Here is a 23,635-nt window from a genome sequence, read left to right on the forward strand (position 1 = left end):
GTTTCACAAACACATCTTGTTCCAAATAGAAATGGATGCTAGTATGTTTTCGAACAACTTTATTTCATATATACCAAATAATTGTCGAATAAGAAATAGGAATGACAAAATTGGCGAATAGGAATCGCATGTTTTCAAATATGAATGACATCGAATAGGAAACGCGTGTTTTCAAAAAGAATGATATATTATAATATAGGAATCATACTTCCTCCGATGGGAATAGCAATTTATTGAAAACAAATTACCAAATAGAAATAAAATTATTACACCTAATCGAATAGGAATTAACACATTGTATCTAATAAGAATATGTTTTAGAATAAAAATAATCTCATTCTCAATGTTATGCCCCGAAAACGATCAAGTTTTAAGCCGAGGCAGGATACTGACAGATAAGTTTGTTACAGTAATTTCGCCAACCTTGTTTAAAGTCAGCATAACTCACATGCTATGGTCGCTATATTGATCTTATTTACAAATATAACCTACCTTTGGATTCATTTTGGCCGATTTGTTTCATTCTAATTTTTAGGCTTTAAATATCGATACTGAATTTGACTAGATATATATATATAGGGCTCACTTTCTAGACACCAGATTTCCAGGATTTTTGTTTTTTGCCCTTTTCATTGTTTTGTAGTTATTTATGGACTATGGATTTTAGTAAGTATTGTCAAAAAATAAAGTTGTCATGCTTGAAGATCACTGATCAAAATGTACATATATACACGGGATGATGTTTATTTCTATTATTCTTGAAAAGGGAAAAAATTTAAACCGAAATATAAATATAGAGAGACTGATAAATCCAGTAAAACTTCCCAGTTCAAAAAATGTTCAAACTCTAAAGTTGGGTCAATATTCCACAGGGTCAATTTTCAACTTCTTGAGGTCATAACGGATGAGGAAAAAAAATTATCAAGCTGTTAAAAATTGACCCCGGGTATAAATTCAACGACTTTTGGTCTCAATTTTCAACGGAGATATAAACACCCCCAGTTCAATTATTCAACGTTGAAAAATGAGCCCCGGGTCAATTTTCAATTCGGGTCAATGTTCAACGTCACACCAGCGCTCTTCAAAAGCTTAATTTCGTAACTAATATTTTGAGATACATCCTGATATTTCTTTCAGTCTTTGCTCTTTAAAAAAAAAAAACTAAATTCACTTTTCAGGCAAGAAAAGGGTGCAAAAAAAGTCAACTTAAAAAATCTGCATACAGGCAATTAATCATGGACCTTCCAAAATACAAACTGTACACTAAATTCATTCAAAAACAACTAAGACATTTAATTTTTACTCCTGAATTTTTAATAAAATATTCAACCTTGAAATATTAGTTAAACAAAAAAAGATAATGGTAAAGTCATTAAAAAAAATGATAATATTCAGTAATAATTTTTTAGCTTTGTTCTAGAAAATGTAAATGACATCATTATGATAAAAATATCACTGTTCAGTCATATCAAGTTCTAGTGTCCTTCACTTTTGAACATAATTATGAAAAATCATTTTAAAAAAATAAATCAAAACAAACACAAAAATACTAGTATTATGTTAAAAAATCAAATAGTTAATTTTTTTGGCACAAACAAATATCACAGTTCAAATCATTAAAGAAAATAACAGTTTTTGGCACAAACATAAATACCGAAGAAATATCACAGTTCACTCTCAATGTTCACACTATCATTGAAGTTGTTTTGTCTATTGTGGTTGGTCTGTTGCAGATGAAGGGCATCAGAGTTGGGTGTACTTGTCATGTGGGCCTCGAATCCATTACTTCTGTCGCTGTCTAACATTGGGTGAACCTTCTGGGATTTAGAGTCCCCAGTCTTTGTTGTTCTCGTGTGATGGGAAGGTGGATGGCTCTTACTAAATAAGGAAAAATCATACGTCATGTCTGAAGATGCTTTCCCATCAACGGAGGTTGGATGGATTTTGGCAAATCCACTTTCAGGGCCCACAGTGATTTTTCTAGGTCCCACATTGCCGTTCTGTTGGTTTCCAGCTTCAAACATCTTGGCGGCGTCTCTCTGGATCTGGGTGGGTGGGGTCTGTCTGCCTGCCTTGTACTCCTCCTCCAGGTGGTGGTCATCCTTGTTACCAATCTTCTTCTTTCTCCTCCTCTTCTTCTTCTTCCCACTTTTGTCCATCAGCTGATATGGGGGAGGGGGGTAGTATGGGGAGGATTTATCTAGGTTCAGAGCGGGCAGGACTCGACCTCGTTTCCCAGTGGTTAAGACAGGAGGAATATTCTGGGGTAGTTTGTCTCCTTCATACTTGGTAGGTACAAGTGGTTCAAAGGTAGATTTAGTGTGTCTCTCATGGAAAACCCTGTCCTCATCAGGATCATAGTGTGGCTCTACATCCAGAACTGGATTGTGATAGCCCTGCAATGTGTTAATATTTCATTATCTCCTGGTCATTATAATGAAATAATGTCAAAACTCTTTTTATAGCAGTATATGATATGGTAAATATTGAGAAAAAATGATTTGGTAAAGATTAACAATAATGCGAAACAAACCCTAAAATTAGCAATGCTTTTGCACACAAGTTTTGTGGATCATTGTGATTGTGAAATTCCATTTATTTTAAAAGGTACAATAATGGTCAATCTAACATTAACTCAGTTTGAATATTGCTTGATCCTTTAAGTTGCAATCTAAAACAGCAGATCTAAGTGCCTTTTTTTCAATTATGATACAGTCCCTAAAATGCTCTTTCATCCCATTTTCCCTTTCCTTCTGCACACATCACCTATTCACCATCTAATTTCATCATAGTATTCTCTGATTGCTCAAGCCTCTTCCATTCACTCTCACTTCTCTCCCCATTTGAATGGGGTAGTAAAACATTTCAGAGATTGTAATTATAAGTATAATTGGGTACTGCATATTCAGGAGACCTTCTTTTCCTAAAGTGATAAGGATAAATTAATGATTTGAATTCTATCACACAATAAACATTAAGTTAGTGCAAACAGTGAGTATTTCCTTCAGGTGCTGTTAAAATTTTTTCACAAGACGGCTTATATATTAAGGAAGTTCAAATCTATGTTAATTTTTTATGATCAAAATCCACTTCAGATTTTATAAACAACAAAACAACTCAAAAGCACAACTCAGCTGTTGATAAGAGGAAATGCTAAATCAGTAAATCAAGTACATAAAGATGACAAATATAGTTTAACCACCACCCAAAATAGTAAACTGTCTACAAATGACTCGTACCCTATACATCTCATCGATAGCTTCCTGTAACACCAAATGTACAAAATTTGAGGTCAAGCAATGACTTTGAGAAATTTTAATGAATTTTTTTAAGCTTTATAATTTCCTTTTCCCTTAGAATAATGTGTGTCACTGCTCACCTTTTTGGGAGGAAGGTTATCAAATTCTCCAGTGAAACCCTATATTGTGTAAAATAATTCATAAAATCTAAATCATTGGAGTTATGAGAAAGCAAAGTCTAGTATTACATTTCTTCAGTTTTAATTCATTATGAAAACAATTATTTTAAAATCAGTTAAATGGCATACTGTAGATGTACTTTTTTCCACGGGGTCATTATTCCGCGGAATCTCAATTTCTGTTTGATCTGCAGGTAGAAAATTATGCGATTTCTCAGACTGTCACTTTATGCCTTACATTTATATTAAGTACGCTTAGACAAATTTCCGCAGAAAATTTGTGACCGCGTACATAGCGTAAATTAATACCACGGGGAAGAAAGTACATTTACGGTATACTTGACAGTTTTTACAGATAATGATTTCTACTTTTCATAATAATTATGAAATTTGTCACAAATAACAGATGAAAGAAGGCCAAAAAAGTGCAATGATAATGCAACACATTGTACGAATGGGAGGACAAACATAAGACACACTTCTACACCTCTAATGCTATGAATATAAGGAAAACAAACTACTGAGGCTCTTCAACGGCTACATTAAAGTATCACTTTGTTCACAAGTGGATGATACTCTTCATGAACTGAGAAGAGAAAATAACTCAAGTATTCATAAAAAGATGAACCAAACATCAAGTGACCTACACAGAATGCTAGACAAAGTACTTCAGATTCAGTACAGAATGCACAATTGTTTGACAAGTACACATGAGTATAAGTAGAACAATTAGAATATGACAATGAACTCTGACACTTTAAGGTGACAGCTGATATTTACCCTGGTGAAATTGGGATTCTTAAAGTACTCAATCTGTATGTAAAGAAATAAAATGATGGTGAATATTAAATGCATACAAAATATAAATCCATGCAATTACATCATCCAGTATGAAAACCTAGTAACACATGAAACGTCAAGGATATAGCTAAGTTCTTTAAAATGACCCCCCCCCCTCCATTTTTTTTTTGCAAAAAGCAGAAATCTTGAAATTCAGATTGCTCTCAGACTAAATTCACGTGGTAGTTAAGGGAGTTGACCATTCTTTTGACATGTGATGAAAATCATGGAATTTTTCATTTACACCTACATGTAAATAACATCACAACTACAGAACCAATAAAGAACATAACAAACTTTATTTATTAATCAAAAGAAAGATAACATTTTTTTTCACACAAGATTTCTGTCAAAAGGCCATATTAAAGTGCATGTAAACTAAAAAGCTTTGTCAGAGAAACAAACAAGTAATGTACAAATAAGTGAAGAATTAAAACAAAAAACTGCAGCATCTGATTCACTGTTCTATGAGACATAATACATGTAGTCCCCTTGTTTTTAAACTGGATCTTTTTTTTTAAATCAAGTTTCATGTGTTCTAAGTTTAAAACAAATAAAAGGTATTGTCATGCACATGCTGTTAAAAGCAAACTGAGACAAATCATTGACTTACATCAGCAGAGGCACCATCATCATATGTCCAGGGTTTCTCATCTGAAAAGAAAAACCAAAAAGTTATGCAACAGGAATCAAATGAGGTAATTGTTGGTTTCCTTGGAATCCAGAGTTAATTGTAAAAAGAGATTTGATTTAAATGTGCGAGTGATTTACCAAGTAAGCTCTCTTCATCGTCGCTGACACTAGAAGCTGACCCAGTCATGGAAGATGTGGATCCAAAATGGCTACTACAAACATGTACCACATTCATAGATATCAATATTAAGTATCAAATTGTTTAATGACATAGCATTCAAGATGTGCTACATTTAGCTTTAACAAATTCAGTTAACAACATCTAAAGAATTAAACAACATCTAATAAGAGTTTTTATAACAATATTACAGTCAAAGATAGGTATACTCACTCCGTTTCATAGTCAAGAGGACTGTAAAAAAAATAAAGAACTTGTTACAATCATAATTTGTTTCATAGTAAAGAGGACTGAAGAAAGAACTTGTCACAGTCATACATGTAATTCACAAAAGTTTAACATTTGTACATTGCAAATTCCTACCTGCGCTTAAACTTCAGTCTGTACACGGCAGTAATTATGAAAATGATGAGGAGGACTACAGCCAGGACAATAATGGCGATGACCCAGAGCTCAAATTCACAGTGAGGATTGTCCAGAGGACAGGCACACTCATAGTAATTCTCGTTGTTGAAGCAGACATAGGGGGAGATACAGGGGTTACTCAGACACTCGTTAATGTCCTCTGCGCAGTATTTGCCCTGCCAGCCTCCCGCGCACACACAGCTGTAGTACGCATCAAAACTGTGGCTACGATGGGTGTCCTCACAGGAATAGATCCCAGTCGCTGAAAATATAGAATTATTCATTTACTAGTATATTATCTACAGGTATACCATAAATGTTTCATAAATTTACAAGATGTCTTTGATAAAACATTGCAATCATCAATAAGAATATATTTCTTTCCTCCATTATATATTTATTAACTTCATTCTTACTCAATGAAAAAATGTAAATTTTATTGAAAAAAAAAATTAAGAAATTAGTTTTCAGATATTTCTTTAATGTAGATATTATATTATATACTAACGTTTGCATTGTGCCCTGTTGTGACAAGGGGACTCCATGATGGCAAACTGTAAGGAAATAGGTAAAGAGGTTCCATTGGAGGAGTCCTCAAAATACATCCTGGCCGTAAAATTTCCAAAGACATTGGTCGGCTGATTGAAGGTCACATTGAGGGTCAGCCAGGACAAAAGCGACTCATTCCGAGGGAGTGTCTCATAGAAATTCTGACAAGGCATCATATTGACCTGATGTTTATATGAGGAAATGTAATTAATTCAAATATGCTGCTAAGTACATGTATATTCAATTTTGAATATGCTTCAGTACTAATACAGTGTAGCTTTTACTCAGTCTTGAAGCCTACCTCGATTTCCTCGGCCTGGTCACAGCTCTGCAGTAGCTGGGGTACGTCTCTGTTGAAGGCTGATCGTGTGAGGCTTCCATTGGCAGGCTGGAGTAATTGGAAGCTGATGACGTCTGACATCTCCTGGTCGTATGCTCCTATAACAGCACTCCATGTGGGGCTCCACCTGTCCTTATTGAAGTCATTCTTAGCCTCAAGTAAAATCTGAAGGAAATATTAATCAAACTCTTCTATGAAGTACTCCTTTTAAAATATGACACAATTTTCCATTTATAATGTATAAGTAAGAAATTTTTAAGAATATCAATTTTATCTGGAATAGAGCACAAAAAACTCTTGTTCAGTAGTTACGATACATTGTAAACAGAAATGAGACTTACCACGATGGGTTCAGTGGGGTCTGCATTTTGTATCAGCTGTCCATTTCTGGACACAAACATTTTGGGAGGGTCATTGACTTCCTGTATAGTGATGTACACAGTTGTAGTGGTGTTCTTGGGGATAATTTCTGGGAACTGCTGTACTTCGTACATGGTAAAATTGACCATTTGTAAGCCAGAACAATCATGGCATGGTTTGAAGGACAAACTACAAGAAACAGCATTCAGAACAAAGCAAAGCCTAGAACAATTTTTTTCCACGAATTATGAAACTTCATAGGAAAATTCCTTATCTAAGACAATGATGCAGACACTTACAAGCCCTCTGATGTAAGGTTCACATCTCCAAGTTCAAACTCTTCTTCATGGAGTTGGAATCTGATTATATCTCCCTCGTCATCAGTGGCCACCAACTGGTATTGAAGGGTTCCTGTGATAAAAATCAGTATTTCAGTTAAATATCTTTATCTTCAATTTCATAAATTCTGCCACAGAGACTAAAGAGGGAACAAATTTATCAATTTAGTACATTATCATCTCTTCAGGTGAATATAAATTGCTACAAAGGTAACTCAGCATTTCAGATTAAAAATTCACTAAATCTGGCTACATAGAACTTCATCCTTCTATCATACATTATAATGAATTCAGAGTCACAGAGCAGCTTACCCGAGTCTTCCTCTATAGTGATTTGGTTTGTGCTGTTCAGTCTTGGTGGTGAGTTGTAAATGGCAGCATCTCCCACTGGGATAATGAACATGGTTTCCCGTTCAAATGTCCCATTGATGTTGGTAAGGCTTGGTGTTGTATCATTGGCAGTGGCATTGTAATATGTATCACATACCTGTATGGAAAAGAAAAGAAAAATACGCGTAAAGAATTAAAGTAAACGTAGAATATCATAACTGATAAATGTAAATTAGCTCAGAAAAGAAGAGACCATTAGCACAAGTAAGCCGACAGTTTAAAAGTTTTGCATATATCCTTTAAAAAGGCAATAGATTAATATAAAATTTAAAACAATCCTTTTTACAATAAGAAAAAAATTAAAGCAGGTGAATACCTTCACTGACATAGTCTGTGTGGCAGCATCATAAACCTCTTGTTCATCAGCAGTGAGATGTCGGCAGGTCCTACTGCTCAGCTCCCAGTACTGCATCACTGTCAAATAATACATACAATGACATGTTATAAGAGGTAGTACATAGTGTCATACAATCTCTCTCAGATTCTATACTTCACTCTCTAGCTAACCTTACAATACACCACTGCTTACCAGGGTTCCAGTGTATCAACATTGTTCTGTTTCCTGAGGTGGTTTTTCCCACCTCATCATGGTATGTAATTACTATTGGACCAGGCATGGGAATGTTTCCTACCACCACCATTGAGAAGGCTGTGTAGTTCTCAAAATTCACTCTGGAACAACATATGTATTTTATAGAAACTTCACACATTAAAATACCAGCGAAAAAGGTTTCATCTAATGATGAGCACTTAACCTCCAAATATCTTGAAGAAATATTTCACTTATATTCAGATTATTCTTCAGATGGTTAAGGTTCACATGTGTACCTGTTGACCAAAAGCCTCTGTAACTTATCCTGGGTTGTAGCTGGATTCTCAATGTAGGATACAAAGTTTGTGGAGGCATCTGACCCGTAGGTTGCAGTGATTTCAGACTCTCCCAGGGGTGTCAATACTAGGGTGGTGCCTGGGTTCAAGCCTAGAAATCATACAAAAGTTCTCTGATATAAGCTTACTGTAACTTACTTTCTTTCAAAAACCAAATTTGAAATAGGGCATTTTAATACTAAGTATACGAACAACTACCAATACAGGATAGCAAACCTGAACCAAAGATATTTAACTTTTACACTTCTTCTAACAAAAATAAAGCGAATTAACCACAGGTACATTTGGTAGAAACATATCTTTTACATTAAACCTTATTACATGATTTAACCATACCACTGGGTGTTTTGATATTGATGTCTCCAATGGATCTCTTCCTTCTCCTGGCAGTGGCTGTAATATCCTGAGAGATGGCACCACCTGTTGGAGAATCTTCAATAATGGATCTAGCATTCGTAATGACAATGCATCCTCCTGTCACATTTTTACACAACATGGCTGCACTGCAGAGCCTCATATTGAGGAACATTATCTTTCCCACTGGCATGCGGAATAAGTTCCCAGTGGAGTTACCACTGGAGGAGGTGACTTGTCCTCTTCTGAGGTCAGATAACTGTCGGATTTGTTGTCCGTTTATCCACAGATTACCATTCCTAATTTCTGCAGATCCAGAGTCATTGAGGGCTACCCATGTACAAGGTAAGATGTCATCTGTCTTGGGTGTGGATCCAAGACAAACATCTGTTCAAGAAGCAAAGATTTCTTGATGTTTTTTTTTCAAATTTGAACTTGGTGTGCTTTTACAAAGAACATATGACAGTTGTCTATTTCTTTTTATAACCTGATATATTTTTAAGTCTTTATACAGATCTAAACTTGTAATTAAAGTTAATAGAATCAGAGGGGAAAAACTGAATGATACAGAATGTACTATATGAAGGTGAAGAAAAAAAAAACAATAATGGAATCCTAGCCACACATTTTGTTTACATGATTGTGTGTATTTTTCATGTTGGCTTTTTTTCCCCCCAAAAACAATCTTTAAAAGAAATGCAGTAACTGTTATGAACAGAACTTAATTTACAGTAATACATGTATTTATAATAAGATTGATCTACATGTATGATATATTGTATACCGTATCTGTCTACGGCAGGGTCGTTGGATTTGGTGAATGATACCCCTGCCTTCTCTCCATCGTCCTGTTTGTAAGATCTCACAGGATACACAGCCTGTGGGAAGTCGGTGACAAATAGCAGGGTGGCGTTGATGTCATCGATTGGAGGGATCAACAACACTGTCACACCTGTACGAAGTAATTAAACTGATTAATGATAATGTTATTGACACTGATACAATAACCACAGATGTTTGCATTAACTAAAACCAGTTCACCAACAAATAATTCACATCAGTAACAATGACAATGCTGAAACTTATTTTCATTCAGTAACCAAGTTGTAATTTCAAGTTACATAAAGTTGTTTTCTTCAGTCTGCATAGTTCAATGGCAGTGAGATATAAATTAAAATGTACATGTATTTAGTACAATGCCACAACTTTGAACTTCTTAATCATGAAATGCACCCTTTCACTACTTATAATCTAGAATTCATACATTACCTTTTGTATCATTGTGAGTAGCTGACTGCCCTGCCCCGTTGTGACAGATGATAGAAACATAGTAGGTGTGGTTGTGTTGAAGCACACCCTCTAGACTGCTGTTGACTCCAGCCACATTCTGACCAGTGGAGGTATATCCCTGGATGTCTGTGTCTCCTGGAGAAGTTCCTATGGCCCACTCATATTCCTGTCAAAATATTAACTTCAGCATTACAAAGTCCAGAAAAAATCCCATCTCTCTTGTAATGCCAGTAGGATGGCATGAGCCAAGTCACAATAATTCAAGCACAAATAAAAAACATTTCCTGTTTTTTGTAACTCTTGTGAAATACGTACAACTATATCACTTTCCTCATCATTACATTTCCAGATGGCTTTGATGGTGCTGTTGGACTGCTGGTAACGGACAGGGGTACTCTCCCCTTGATCTACGTCATAATAAATATTCAGACTCATCAGCTGTAGGTCAAACTCTGGAGGAGTGGTGTCGACATAGAAACCATCTGATGACGACACAGTAGAGGCCCCCGATCCACTGGTGGCTCGAACTGACAGAGAAATATGTTTGTGTAAAAATACTTCTTACTTTGAAGAAAAATCTTCATTTATGACGGGTTTGCATTGAACATATCTCTCTTCATCTTCAACTGTGCAGAAATTATATATTTAACTTCATATATCACATGTGATGTTACATGGTATAAGTTTTTAAATTTAAAGTACCTGTGAGATAGTATGTGGCCAGTTCATTTGCCCCTGAATTATTTCTCTTGGCTGTTAAATTGAGATGATCCAAGGAGAAAACCTTTAGAATGGTATCATCAGCACTGCAGGAGGCATTACAGCTGTACTGGGAGCAGTCATTGATACAGGAGATGCATGGAAAATCAATCTGAAAGAAGCATAGCACTCAATGTTACACTAAATCCTTTTTTAAAATCAAAGAAAAGCTGTTGTAACTCAGTTGAGCAACAACACCTTCTTGTTGCAATGTTTTACATGAAGAAACATACTCTAATAACATTACAAAATGAAGTAAAAACATTTTCATTGCAGTAAATTCTCATAAAATTCAACTATGTTGAAAAATTTGAACTTAGTACAGTTTTTGAAAAACATACCTCTCTGTATCCTTCCACGTCAGTGGCTAATCTTGAGGACCCAATTCCTGCCTCATATTTGATAATAGGATTGGAGTATCCCCTGAACTGTTGACCAGACCTACACAAAGTACCAATAGGTGGAGGCATTTCCAGATCAGAAAACTCTGCGTAGGCAGCCCAGGGAGTGAAGGCATTGGGAACAGTGGGCAGAATATTATCTTTTTTGAAGATGTGAACAAAAAGCAGTGTGTCTATAGAGAGGTGTGGAATGTCACACAGCTGATTGATAAAGTCCTCCTCCACATACACAGACATACACCATTGTAGCTAAAAACGGCAAAAACACAACGTCTAATCCAGTAATAAGTTTCCAACTATTGGTTTATGTTATATTAATATAAAGTGTATTCTATTATTTTTTTTTCATTTAGTCAATTGCAGTTTACATTCAAAATTTAAGTTTAACTTACTGCAGTGGCTTCCTCACTCCTAACTTCAAACCTAATGATGTATGTCTTGTACACTTCACTAGGATCAAAGTTGACTTCAGTTTTCAGTCTAAATTTCTCTCTTGTGTCATTGAAATATCTACACCAGGACACAATGTAGCCACTGGCATTTTGAGAAGGATTGGCTGAAAATGAAATTAAATGAAGATGATAAAGAATACTTGGACAAAAAAGACCCCAACAGAATACCATACAATGTCTTGAAACAGTGAATGATCAATAACCTGCATAAAGTTGAACTCCACAAGAATTTTGCATGGTGCTTGGTTTGTTCTGGCCCAGGACACTGGTTCCTTCATCGTTGATGACATTGAATGGAGAAGCTGTTGTGGGCTGAGGGATAGGGACAGCTGTTGTACCCTGGGCTTGGAATGTCTCGTTACCCCAGTAACCTTTCTCCCTCAAATACTGCTGACAATTACACTGTCCATTGTCACAGGTCTGAATAAAGAAAAACACATGGTCATATTACACTTAGAATTGCTCTGCTGGAAGAAAAGGTATGTACATTGTATAAACAGTTCCTTTCTACTCTCATCAGGAATTTTAAGCTTTAAGTAAAACAGGTGAGATATTTCCAGAAAAATTTAACCACTTGTAATCTTTGTAAGCTACACAATTTTATAGGTGCTCTGAATGCAGTTCTTCTTTAAATATGTCTTTGACAGTATAATTTTATACATACTGTTGGGATGGGATTTGTGAAGCAACATGAACAAGCTTTTGTCATCAGTTGTTCTTCCTGATGTTTCATGGTAGCTAGCCCTTCATCTGTGCCATCCCAAAACAAGACCTCAGTTACCACATCTCCATTATGATCTGCAGCTCGAAGCTCAAGCTACACATAAAAAAAGTTATATTCTTATAATATGGGGATAATATATGTAATGTTTTACATCATTCAAACTCATTATGAAATAAGTGAACACTTTTTAAAAACATTTTCAATTTTCAAAAAATTCATAATTATGAAAAGATGACAAGCATACTTTATAAGTTCCTCCATTATACATTTCAGCTGATCTGTACATGGCCCCGGCCCCTAGTATGTCCTTGTTGACTGTATCCCGTGCCAGTCCTAGTTTCAGTTTCACTTTGTCCTCCACAGGGAAGTCCATGATGTAGATAGGGGAGTACTGGATCTTCCAGGTCTCTCCGTCCGGATCCAGCATTCCCAGCTTAGTCAGCTTCCTCCAGTGTGGATCATTCCTGATAGAAATATTCTGATTTGGACACGAGAGGCCAGTGGGTTTGGCAAGGTGAAGGAATGATCCTGGAAAACAGGGCAATGTTGACAGTTAATATGCAATTAATACGCAATTGTATAGTTTTTTTGTTAAACAGTGTCAAGTCTCAGCTTAAAGTATATCAATAGATTCTTCATTTTTTAAAATAATATTGTGTTATGATTTAAATCCTAAAAATAATTCATTTGGCTCTTTTATTGTCTTTCAGTATTTGCACTACCATCTTTTTTGATGTAGAAGTTATCTAAAAATATCCAACCTGTGACTTTGGTGTTGTCGTTCACCCACAGAATATCACTCTGGAAATCCCCTCCATCTTTGACCACACCACTGCTGGGGACAGTCTTGTCTATAAGGACTGGGGGAGACTGCAGCTCTACTGACAGACCAGCACAATTCTTCACTCTCATCTTAACATAGTACGGAGTGTCCTCCTAGTCAATGAAAACACATATGGCATACAGTTAAATTCAGTGTCTCAAACACTTCCACGTATGTTTAATATCAAGAACAAAAGAAAGAGAATTAATTGTCTTTAAGTAATATTAACATTTCAATCTGATATCTCAAAAGCTAGAAATCTTGAAGTTTTCTGAAGTCATCATGTTTCAGATATCAAGGGTTGACTATGTCATTTTTGAGAGTGTCACTGTAATGTCTTGATTTAGTACCTGGAGTTTGATATCCACGATATCGTAGGAGGTGTAGGTGTTGGACAGTGTGATCCAGTCTGTAACACTGCTGGCTGTAGCCGTGGCCCCATTACAGGATGAGTTCCTCCACAGGGACAACTCGTACGTAGATATTCCAGACTCAGGGTCACTGAAGTTCATCCAGTTCACAGTGATGCTTGTGTCCACAGTGGAGAAAGTAACAGGCTGGAAATAGAACACAAAATAAATATCTAACATGCCTACAGATGACAAATGATTTTGTTTATAGTTTTGATGAGCACGTTCTGGTGTATCAATTTTCAAATGATTGTATTTTCTTGAACAGTAATGCCTTTGCATTCGAGTAACCGGCTTAAAAGATGCTGGTATGTTTGAAGAAAATTTCACCGATTTCAAATACCATTACTTAGCAATTCATCTATGGAAATAGACAAAAACCTACCATGTCATAAAATGGGCCTGTTTTCATCTTTCCCATTTCTGGTTCTGTGACATCAACAATAAATGCCGAGTAGGTACTGGCACACTGTCCAGAGTTATCCGCAGCTGGAAGAAAGGAGATTTATGCAACTATCAAAATTTAACCAAGGATGGGTATTCATGTATGATATTGTACATAAAGAAATCTAGCATACTGAAAGTATTTCAACAGAATAAATATTTTTTCAGAAATGTTGCCATTACCGATGACCCAGATGTAGTAGGTCTCTCCATGAACTAGGTCAAGTCCTGTTAGTTTTGCATACGTGTTTTGTCCTTGATTGGTCACATCTTTGGCAGGAAACAAGGCTTTTCTCTCACTCGCTGACAATGATCCTCCATCAATCTGTTGAACACATTCACAGTTACATTAGACACTACTTAAAAATACAGGCATATTATTCCAAAAGAAATTTTTAGTTCAAGGAAATTTTTCCTCAACTTACATATTCTTTACATTCTGTGCTGTTTGCATCTGTTGTGTTAGAAATGGCTACGTAGTACATGAAGATTCCTAAGGCTGAGGAGAATCCATTGTATTGAACGTCTAGGGAGGCGTTAGTGTGTACACAACTTCCAGGGCTTGAAATGATTCCAACTGCAAGACATCCATCAACAGATGTGCATGCATGCTTTACCTCAGACTTTTTAAAGTTAACTGATACACATACTAACACACCTTAATGTTAATCTTTTTAATTTAAGAATAAAATATTTTAAATATATCTAAAGGTAAATTTTTACCTGTGATTCCCCCTCCATCCCCTACTGTGAATCCATTAGAAGTGACCATAGTCTTGGAGAAGGATTTACTGTAGGCGATCACAGTAAAGTAGTATGTAGCTGTGCCAGGTGTGAGATTCAGGTCGTAGAATTCCACAGTAGTGTTTGTCCCTACATTGGTATAGGGCACCACATCATAGCGAGTGTTGTTGAATCTTCTGTCAGTTCCTAAGGCTACTTCATAGTGAGCTATCTGTTGACTTCTGTCCTGGGACTCCAGCTGGGATTGGTCAGCCTGTACACCAGGGTTGCCTTTAAAAGAGTTTCAAGATGCAGAAAGACAAATTTCAATAGTAAACTGATCTGTCTTTTCAGCATTTCTCTTTTAAAGAGACAAACAACCTTTATATTTTTTTTTAAATAAAGAATGAAACATTTACGCAAATTTATAAAAAAAATATTTTGTTCCTTTCCATTTTTAATTGGAGTTATGAGACACATAGTCTCATTTAGTAGATGTCTTAAAAAGAAAAAAATAAAAACAACAAATCAAGCTTACCATTGTTGACATCAATCTGCACAATAGCATCTGCTGGGAGACCAAATCCATTCCAGTTGGCTGATACAGTCCTGGGAGAAGGCAGAATATTCAGATCAAAGCCTGCAATGCTACCATCATACACGTTGCCAGGCAGGAGTGGTGTCCCTTGGATTGTTACACCAGAGGATCTGCGTATGTACTGATATCCTATAGAGTTAGTCACCCTGAGCAGGTTAACATAGGTCTCACTGTTCACCAAAACCAATCCATCAATCAGTCCTGAAGTCTTCACTGAAAAAGATGTCAGGGTTATGAAAACTTCAATATGCCGTTTCGAGACTGTAACTCTCCTATGATAGAGGCGCAAAAAGTATCCATTTCAGCATGGAGGTGGGACAGGTTGTTTCTGTATACAAACACGCATAAATAAATGAACCATATTTATGTCTCTTAAAATTTATTTAATGTTAAGCAGTGATGTACATGTATTTGATGATTTTATCAACCTAAAATATGCATATTCACAAATCTACTTTCAGTTATAGGGTACTTGAAAACGAAAGAAACGTCGTAGTCTTTATAAAAAGTAACCGATTTTCTTGATTTTACAAACATTTTATGAAAAGTTAGTGTTTTTTTTAAGTTATAATAAGGAAAAAAAATCAATATGTCATTTAGATTGCTGACATGCAATGATTAGATGCATGTTTACCGTATTTATTAGAGGTCGCTATCTCTTCCCTCGTCTGAAAAGTCTCTCGTCAACTGATATTTTCTTTTTTGTTATGATTATTTTGCTTTAAAAAATTATGCCTTTACATTAATTCGATAATTCTTGAGTTGTAGAGTGCATACTGACAATCATATATTTATGATAAACCAGTATATCGATGATGCAATGTATCCAATATATAAATATCTGTCCCACCTGTCTGTTTACGCAGTAACGAAACTCCCCTCCTCAACGAAAGAGCGCACCAAGGGAGATAATCTCTAAACTTAGGTATTTCAAGATATAAATGATGAACATCACAATATATTATGCATTTATATAAATTGCCTCTATATGAGGTAGGCTTCTAACTTACATCCCATGTCCAAGAATGCAGAAATCACTTTCCCATCCAGTCTTTCTATTGCCCATTCATACTTAGTGGCTGGACACGGATCTCCTGAGGTGTCCCAGCCAGCCATTATAGTGGCTGGATCTGTCTGGATGTCTCTGAATAAAGGAGAGGAACTCAGTGTCCAAGTGCAATAAATAGACAACATAACAATGATAATACAAGGCATAGACATACTTATATACTGTACTTACACATCTGAGTTGCCTCCCTCTACCAGATCCATGATTTCCACTGGAGACAGTGGTGGTCTTCCCTGACTGAGGTACGACATGTACACTCCATTGGAGGAGGAGACACTGGACAGTCCTGCTGTATTTACAGCCTTCACTGATACAAATAGCTGTAAACAGAGAAACTCATATCAGTATCAAACCCAATGTTTACAGCCTTCACCGCCACAAACAGCCGTAAACAAAGAAATTCACATCAAAATCAGACATTGGACAGTCCTGCTGTGTTTACAGCCTTCACCGATACAAATAGATTTAAACAGAGAAAGTCATATCAGTATCAAACCCACTGTTTATAGCCTTCACCAACACAAATAGCTGTTAAGAGAATTCCATATCAGTATCAAATATCATCCATACAATGAAATACAATGTTGACAGCTTTAAGTAACAAATATGGAATCAAGTAGCAACTATGAGTCATGTCAGTCTATACCATGAAATTACAAATCAACTTTAACTCACATTGCAAGAATTATGTAAAAACTAATCTTAAAAGAACAGTTGTAGTAACACTACATCCATATGCAGGAGAAACATTCATAGATCTATATCATTGTCATTTTCTTTTTAACATGTTTAATAAAATAAAGATTTGTCTGGAAGAGTTTGTCACCTGTCTTTGTCCATTAAGATTCAGGTTCCCCACTGTGTAGTGTTTACTGTCCAGGGGAATGGGGATAAAGGACTGGATCTGCCCCCCTCCAGGTGAAGTGCCCACCGCTATCTGATACCTGTAAAGGAAAGTTACAGTCTTTTAAGTTCTGAGTTTTAAGAGAGAGGACACTTTCATACAGAACCATAACTGGTGAAGTTTGTATATGTACTTACTCGGCAATTCCTGACTCGGGGTCTGAGAATGGCATCCAGGTTACAGACAGAGAGGTTAAAGATTCTGTACAAGTGGCATCCAGTGCATCACATTCTGTCCAAAGAAAAATAAATAAATGATACAAAATATTTAGTGCAAAAGAACTTCACATACATAATCAAAATGAGAAATATTCTGAAAATGTGTAGTTTCACTTCTAATACGGTACACCAGCTTTTAAGCAAGTACAAGGTACATGTAGTGCAAAGACAAACCTGGGTTTACATATAAAATCACTCATCTTGAACTCTTAATTTTAAAAATTGTGTGAGAAGAATGTATTACTATACTTAAACAAATTAATTTAATAAGTCATGAATAATTATAATAGATTCACAGTACTACAGTAATTTTGGAACAAAAGTTGGGTTTAACACACACCTGCTTCTGTGGAACACTGTACACTATTCTGGGTGACTGTAGCATCGTTATCTGTAAAGTCCAGCCTGTACACTGTGTGAAGGTCCACTACTTTGCCCGTGACAGGGGGAGTGGTGTCCATGGTGATGGGGAGGGAGAAAGCACTGATCTCTAGCCCGACAGTGTTCACAGCGGTCACTGTGACATAGTAGATAGAGCTGTGGGTCAACTGGGAGGTCACACCTAAATATCAAATAACAACGAATTTCATACATGTACCTCAAAAAAAAACAAAAACAACATGTGGGGTGAGGGCTACTAAACAAGGCAATTTTTTTTTTAATTAGACATGTACAGTGTATTAGACATGTATTATTTTGAAGTAGCTCATACCAGTGATGGTGTACTTGGAGGTATCAGCTGACAGAGTAACTCCAGTCAACAGACTATCATCTCCCTGTGCTGACCCCATGGCGATGTGAAACTCCTTTATTGGAGACTCGGTATCAGAAAATCCTGACCAGCTGCACTCTATGGTCTGGTCAGGCTGCAAAAACACATAAAATTATATACATGTATGTAAAGTCTACCAAAATACATGCCAAGATAATAACAATACCTAAATATTTTGACCCTTTTAACATTTTCAAGCAAGTTGAAATCGAATAGGTGAGATTTGAACCTGCATTTTCATTTTTTCTCAGAACAGGAATGAAGATCTAAACCCTAAATTATAGCATGACCACATTATCTAAGTCTTCACCTGACAGGCTGAAATGACATACCTGGATAAACTCTGGACACACTACAGACCCTGTCTGAGGAATGCTCTCGTCAATCACTATGGCACTGGTGGTTCTCTTGCTGATCAGGCCCACACTGTTTTCTGCCCAGATACTTATGATATTTGGTTTACCTTAAAAAATGTGTTGTTGTTTTTTTAATTTTTAATTTGTGATACGTACCACAAAAATAATATCATGAAAAATGTACAACAAAAGAGAAGAAAAATGTGAGGATTACCAGTCTTCATGGCTGTTACTGAGGCCACATCCACTCCATTACTCATTACAGATGAGATGTTTAGTTCTTTCTTAGGAGAAATGTCCTCGGCGTATGGATACGTTCCCACAGCACACCAGGCCTTGACCACGTTTGACTCGGTGTCATTATAGTGCCACTCTGCCGACACATGCTTCTCTGACATCTCATACACCGTATCATTGGCTGATTCTTCAGACAGCCAGGCATCGGCCAGTCTACATCAAAAGAAAAGGGAAAAGGGGGGAGTTAGTAAATGTTTATTACTGTAGAAAATTGTTATTATCATCAAAACAAATTTATTTTGATAATAAATTTGATTGGCATATTTAAAATGTTGAGAAAAAATATATACATATCCCTTGTATGGTAATCAAAGAACACAAAATTAACTTTATATATAAACCTGTTTTTTACCTGTCTACTTGGATGGCAGGAGGTGTTTGGTCGACAGTAAATCCATCAGAACTTGTTTGTAGGATATTTCTGTTGTTTGTCACTGCCCTGATAGTAGTGTAATATGTCTGGTTAGGTTTCAGTTCTAGGTTGACTTGGGCATACCCTGAGCTTGCCAGGCCTATAACAATCAGATATTATTAAACAGCAAAAGTCTGGAATTTTTTTTTTCTTGTATGAAGTCAGTAAAGTAATATGCTTAATGTTTTCTTTCCTCGAAAAATCAGGATTTTTTTTTTTATCTCCAGCTAGTACATACCGTTTCCAGCTACATTGGTTTCCTCCATATGGACAATGTTATCTTCAGTAAAAGGCAGCACATCTTGTTTTTCAGGTTTTGTTCCAATAGCCATCTCAAACTTCATGATGCCATGTAGACTGCTCTCAAACCCGGTGAACTGTACGGTGACTGTGCTGGCGTCCAGCTGCTGGTCTATCTCAAAGACTCCATCAGGATGCAAGGTTCCTGATACAATGTCCTCACTGCCCTCCGCTCCATCAAACACCAAACCTGGAATCAGAAGAGCACCAGCTAAGAAATTCAACTTTTACTCATAAACTTCATGATTAAATGCATGAATCCCTCATGTCTCTCATTTCCAATTTATATTTTCAAAACCATCATCAGTTTGAAATTTTTCAAGAAACCAGGCAGCTATGACATGTACACTCATTCCTGTATTTACATGATCCTTAAATTACAATACCCTGTTTCCATTCAATAATCATACATGATATTCTTTAAACATCTTCCACTTAATCTTAAGAATATCAACCAAAGATACTGTATACACGGTTATTTATGCCCCATGTAATTTTCGCTTTTTGCACTTGCTAACAATTCTGCCCCGTTTTAAATTCACCCAGTCATAGTTTTAAGATAATATGCTGTGTTCTTTGAATTCGCCCATTTTAAATTCACCTAATCATGAAGAGGACGAAAGGAGGAAAATAAAATAGGGGCGAAAATTTCCCTGTAAACAGTAATGTTCAGATCTCCAGGATCTTTCTTTACCTGCTTTATCTCCCTGTGTGATGTAGACCGGGGTAGCTGTAGTGGTTGAGATCCTTCCTACACCATTTTCTGACCTGAGAGACACATAATACACTGGCTGATTGAGAGCCTGGTCAGTCAGAGAGAGGCTGAGACCATCTATGTAGTGACTCTGGACAAGGCCCACTGACGTCCAGCTCAGGACATCACTCCCACCTATAAAACAACAACAGTCTGTTAACACCTACCAAAACACTTAACTGTAAACCAATACTGTAAAACAACTTTTATTATCCTTAAGTTCAAGCTACCTTATTTTTTTCAGAAACCACTTCATATGGTATGAATGTGGAATATTTACTCAACTAACTGAAAGTGAATAAAAGTTGTCACAATGGTTTACAGTAAACAAAATTATATAATATTCATCTTTTCAAAGGGTGTGCAGTATATTTGAAATATATATAATTCCATAACTGTGCAGAATTAAAGCAACAATAAAATTGTTTCTATTGTAATGACCTGGTGTGGTGCCCACTGCCAGTTGATGCTTAACAAGCCCAGACTGATGGTCAACTACATCCCAGGCAGTCATGATCCCCTGTCTGTCAGACTGGTACACGTAACCATTGACCCATTCCTCTGCTATCTCTGCCATCACTCCTACCCTCAGCCAGTGGATCTACATTACACAAGTGACTTGTAGTAACCCTTCCCACTGGCTTCATATCTTATTGTCCATAATACTCAAAATATTTATTATAAACCAATAGTATTCCAAGGTGCTTCTAGAGAGAAAAAATCTCATAAAGAAGTTAGATCAAAAGGCCTCGAACAGAACTTACAATGGGTGGTGTAGTGTCTATGATTACTCCATTGGTCTCAAAAGAGGACATGTACCCTGCATTGTTGACAGCCGCCACCCGTACACTGTACATGGCTCCCTGCTTCAGAGTCAGACCGGTCCAGGTGTAGCTGGTCAAGGAACCATTGACGATTGTGTTCCAGGTAAAAGTAACTAAAAAATCAGATGTGTAAATTAAGAACAGTGCAATTTTGGTGAATAATTCAAATTCCTTAGTTCATGACGATGGAGTATATTGTTTACCTGGGTAGATTTTCATCCTCGTACCATGGTACAACTCATAAATCTGTATCTGGTACTGCTTGATACCTGATTCTTTGTCTTCAAACTTAAATCTCACATGAAGACGATCTGTCACATCCTTTAAATTAAGGTTGATGGTATTCAGCACAAGTAATAGGCTAGTTGGCTTTCAGGGTTATGTGTGTATAATCTTAATTAAGTGGTAAAAGCGATAAATCAACTTATATACACAAGTTACATACCTGGTACATAATGTCCCAGTTTCCCAGTCCGTCCCATAAGTATTCTAGTTCTGGGGGACTGAGATCCACCACAAATCCATCTGTTTCTTGTGACACAGAATTTAATGCTCCATTGGTGACCTTCAGCTCTGTCTTTACTTTGTCCTTGTGTTCCAGTTCAAAGTTCAACCAGGTCACGCTCGAGGAAGTATTACTGAATGTGGACCAATTTCTCAGCAACTCGAAGCTTGTTCCCAGATTCCTGAAATAAATGTCAGATGATTATACTCTGGTGTAGCAAAATCTTATAAATCATTTTTTTAAACAATAATAAAAGAGAATTCCATAAAAATACAATCAGTGCAAATAGCATTTAAGTATATACATTATATATATTAAACAATTTTAGTTTGCTTATACATGTACATGTAGGTATAAATTGTTGATAGATTGAAAATTCTACTATAGATTATACCTGGCCCTGTAGACTTGTACATTGTAATTCTTGATGGAGGACTCTGGGTCAGAATATCCCCTCCACTGGACCTCCACCTTGGCTCTGCTGGTGGTGTACTGTACATCAGTAAATGTGGCATCCTTACCATCCACCACCTCACCTGTCACAGGGTTAGTGGTGTCCACAAGAACTGCGAGAAAACAGAACATATAGTGAGAAATAAGCTGCAGGTACATACACATTTAGCATTAAGACCAAAATTTTTGGAAATTCTTTATTTATGTACCTCATAAAAGTAAAAATTCTCTAAAAATAGGCTATCAAGATTAGGATTTAAAAATCTGTTAAAAATAACAAATATTATATAGCATTATTGTGCCATTATATTTCCTCGATTTTTTAGGGATTAAACAAAAGTAATGTGGATATTAATCTGTTTTAGACATACCCCCATCAGATGAGGCTGACACATTGAGCTGTTTGTTTGCGCTGTTGAAGGCCTGTACAGTGACTTGATATATCCTTCCATGCTGTAGCTGGTTCCCAGCCCCCAGACTGAAGCAGGCAGAACTCGTGTTCTTGGAGAACTGGGTTTCATTGACAACTTTAGTGGTAGGGCTGCTGTCTGCTGTCCACACACTCACCACATACAGGGCAATGCCGGACTCTGCATCACTGAATCCCTCCCAATTGCCACAAATCTAAAAACAATTTTATCAACATGAATAAAGTATGCTTATATAGAAGTGCTAGGCATGGACTATTTTGCTCGGTTATACACTAATTCCTTACCACCTTTAAGTTCACAACAATTTTGAAGGCAAACGAAATAATATACATTTATTGCATGATAGTGAGGGAAATATGAAGACTTATTCAGCCAAGAAAAATCATATTCCCCGAGGGCTTCGCCCGAACATTCATGCAATGAATTGTTTATTATACCGAAACAAGCAAAACCTTTGAAATAAACATAAACTTTCAAATTTTGGCGCCTCTCTCAAATTCATTTTCATTTTTTACGTAAAGTTTCTATAAAACCATTTGTTCAACACATTAATATCATCAGTTTTGTGACGTAAACCAGGCTATTGTGACGTCTACTTCTCTCAGGAGTTTTCGTTCACCGAACAAGAACTATATTGCGGGAAAATACACTAGGTGTTCCGAAGAGGTGGAATATGATGAAAAGCAGGGGGACTCGATATTTTATGGCCATATTTTGAACCCCCTCCTTGATAAATAAATAGGGCAGGGGGACTCAATATTTTATGGCCATAATATTTTAAACCCCCTCCCCTTAAATTGAATAGGTAAGGGACTCGATTTTTTTTGGCCATAATATTTTGAACCCCCTCCCTCTGAACTTAAAAGGACAGGGGGGTTCAATATTTTATGGCCATATTATTTTGAACCCCCTCCCTCTTAACTTAAAAGGACAGGGGGGTTCAATATTTAATGGCCATAATATTTTGAACCCCCTCCCTCTTAACTTAAAAGGACATGGAGGTTCAATATTTTATGGCCATAA

At 36.4% G+C, this 23,635-nt stretch overlaps 1 protein-coding gene across 1 annotated transcript in view; it reads right to left on the bottom strand.

Annotated features, from left to right (window-relative positions):
- Positions 1–1,395: 1,395 nt before the first annotated feature.
- The window catches only part of LOC134244450 (uncharacterized), a 126,261-nt gene continuing 104,021 nt past the window's right edge, over positions 1,396–23,635 (bottom strand). The window contains 50 exon segments of the mRNA XM_062726712.1: positions 1,396–2,396; positions 3,240–3,263; positions 3,380–3,418; positions 4,199–4,231; positions 4,872–4,912; positions 5,030–5,103; positions 5,283–5,303; positions 5,433–5,736; positions 5,983–6,205; positions 6,325–6,528; positions 6,705–6,912; positions 7,023–7,134; positions 7,374–7,548; positions 7,768–7,865; positions 7,981–8,123; positions 8,280–8,430; positions 8,676–9,080; positions 9,478–9,645; positions 9,963–10,149; positions 10,299–10,510; positions 10,686–10,854; positions 11,084–11,392; positions 11,536–11,699; positions 11,799–12,015; positions 12,260–12,412; positions 12,564–12,847; positions 13,081–13,255; positions 13,493–13,699; positions 13,938–14,041; positions 14,180–14,321; positions 14,422–14,573; positions 14,720–15,010; positions 15,258–15,530; positions 16,328–16,461; positions 16,558–16,706; positions 17,213–17,330; positions 17,428–17,521; positions 17,849–18,070; positions 18,221–18,374; positions 18,613–18,743; positions 18,851–19,086; positions 19,286–19,445; positions 19,584–19,835; positions 20,340–20,534; positions 20,841–21,000; positions 21,164–21,336; positions 21,427–21,544; positions 21,669–21,909; positions 22,123–22,294; positions 22,553–22,805. Of these exon segments, the coding sequence (XP_062582696.1) occupies positions 1,665–2,396; positions 3,240–3,263; positions 3,380–3,418; positions 4,199–4,231; positions 4,872–4,912; positions 5,030–5,103; positions 5,283–5,303; positions 5,433–5,736; positions 5,983–6,205; positions 6,325–6,528; positions 6,705–6,912; positions 7,023–7,134; positions 7,374–7,548; positions 7,768–7,865; positions 7,981–8,123; positions 8,280–8,430; positions 8,676–9,080; positions 9,478–9,645; positions 9,963–10,149; positions 10,299–10,510; positions 10,686–10,854; positions 11,084–11,392; positions 11,536–11,699; positions 11,799–12,015; positions 12,260–12,412; positions 12,564–12,847; positions 13,081–13,255; positions 13,493–13,699; positions 13,938–14,041; positions 14,180–14,321; positions 14,422–14,573; positions 14,720–15,010; positions 15,258–15,530; positions 16,328–16,461; positions 16,558–16,706; positions 17,213–17,330; positions 17,428–17,521; positions 17,849–18,070; positions 18,221–18,374; positions 18,613–18,743; positions 18,851–19,086; positions 19,286–19,445; positions 19,584–19,835; positions 20,340–20,534; positions 20,841–21,000; positions 21,164–21,336; positions 21,427–21,544; positions 21,669–21,909; positions 22,123–22,294; positions 22,553–22,805 (9,156 nt within the window). The 3' untranslated portion in view covers positions 1,396–1,664.

The sequence above is a fragment of the Saccostrea cucullata genome, unplaced genomic scaffold (assembly GCF_032062105.1).
Source record: "Saccostrea cucullata isolate Sc308-1 unplaced genomic scaffold, CSIRO_AGI_Scuc_v1 ctg359, whole genome shotgun sequence".
Classification (NCBI taxonomy): Eukaryota; Metazoa; Mollusca; class Bivalvia; order Ostreida; family Ostreidae; genus Saccostrea; species Saccostrea cuccullata.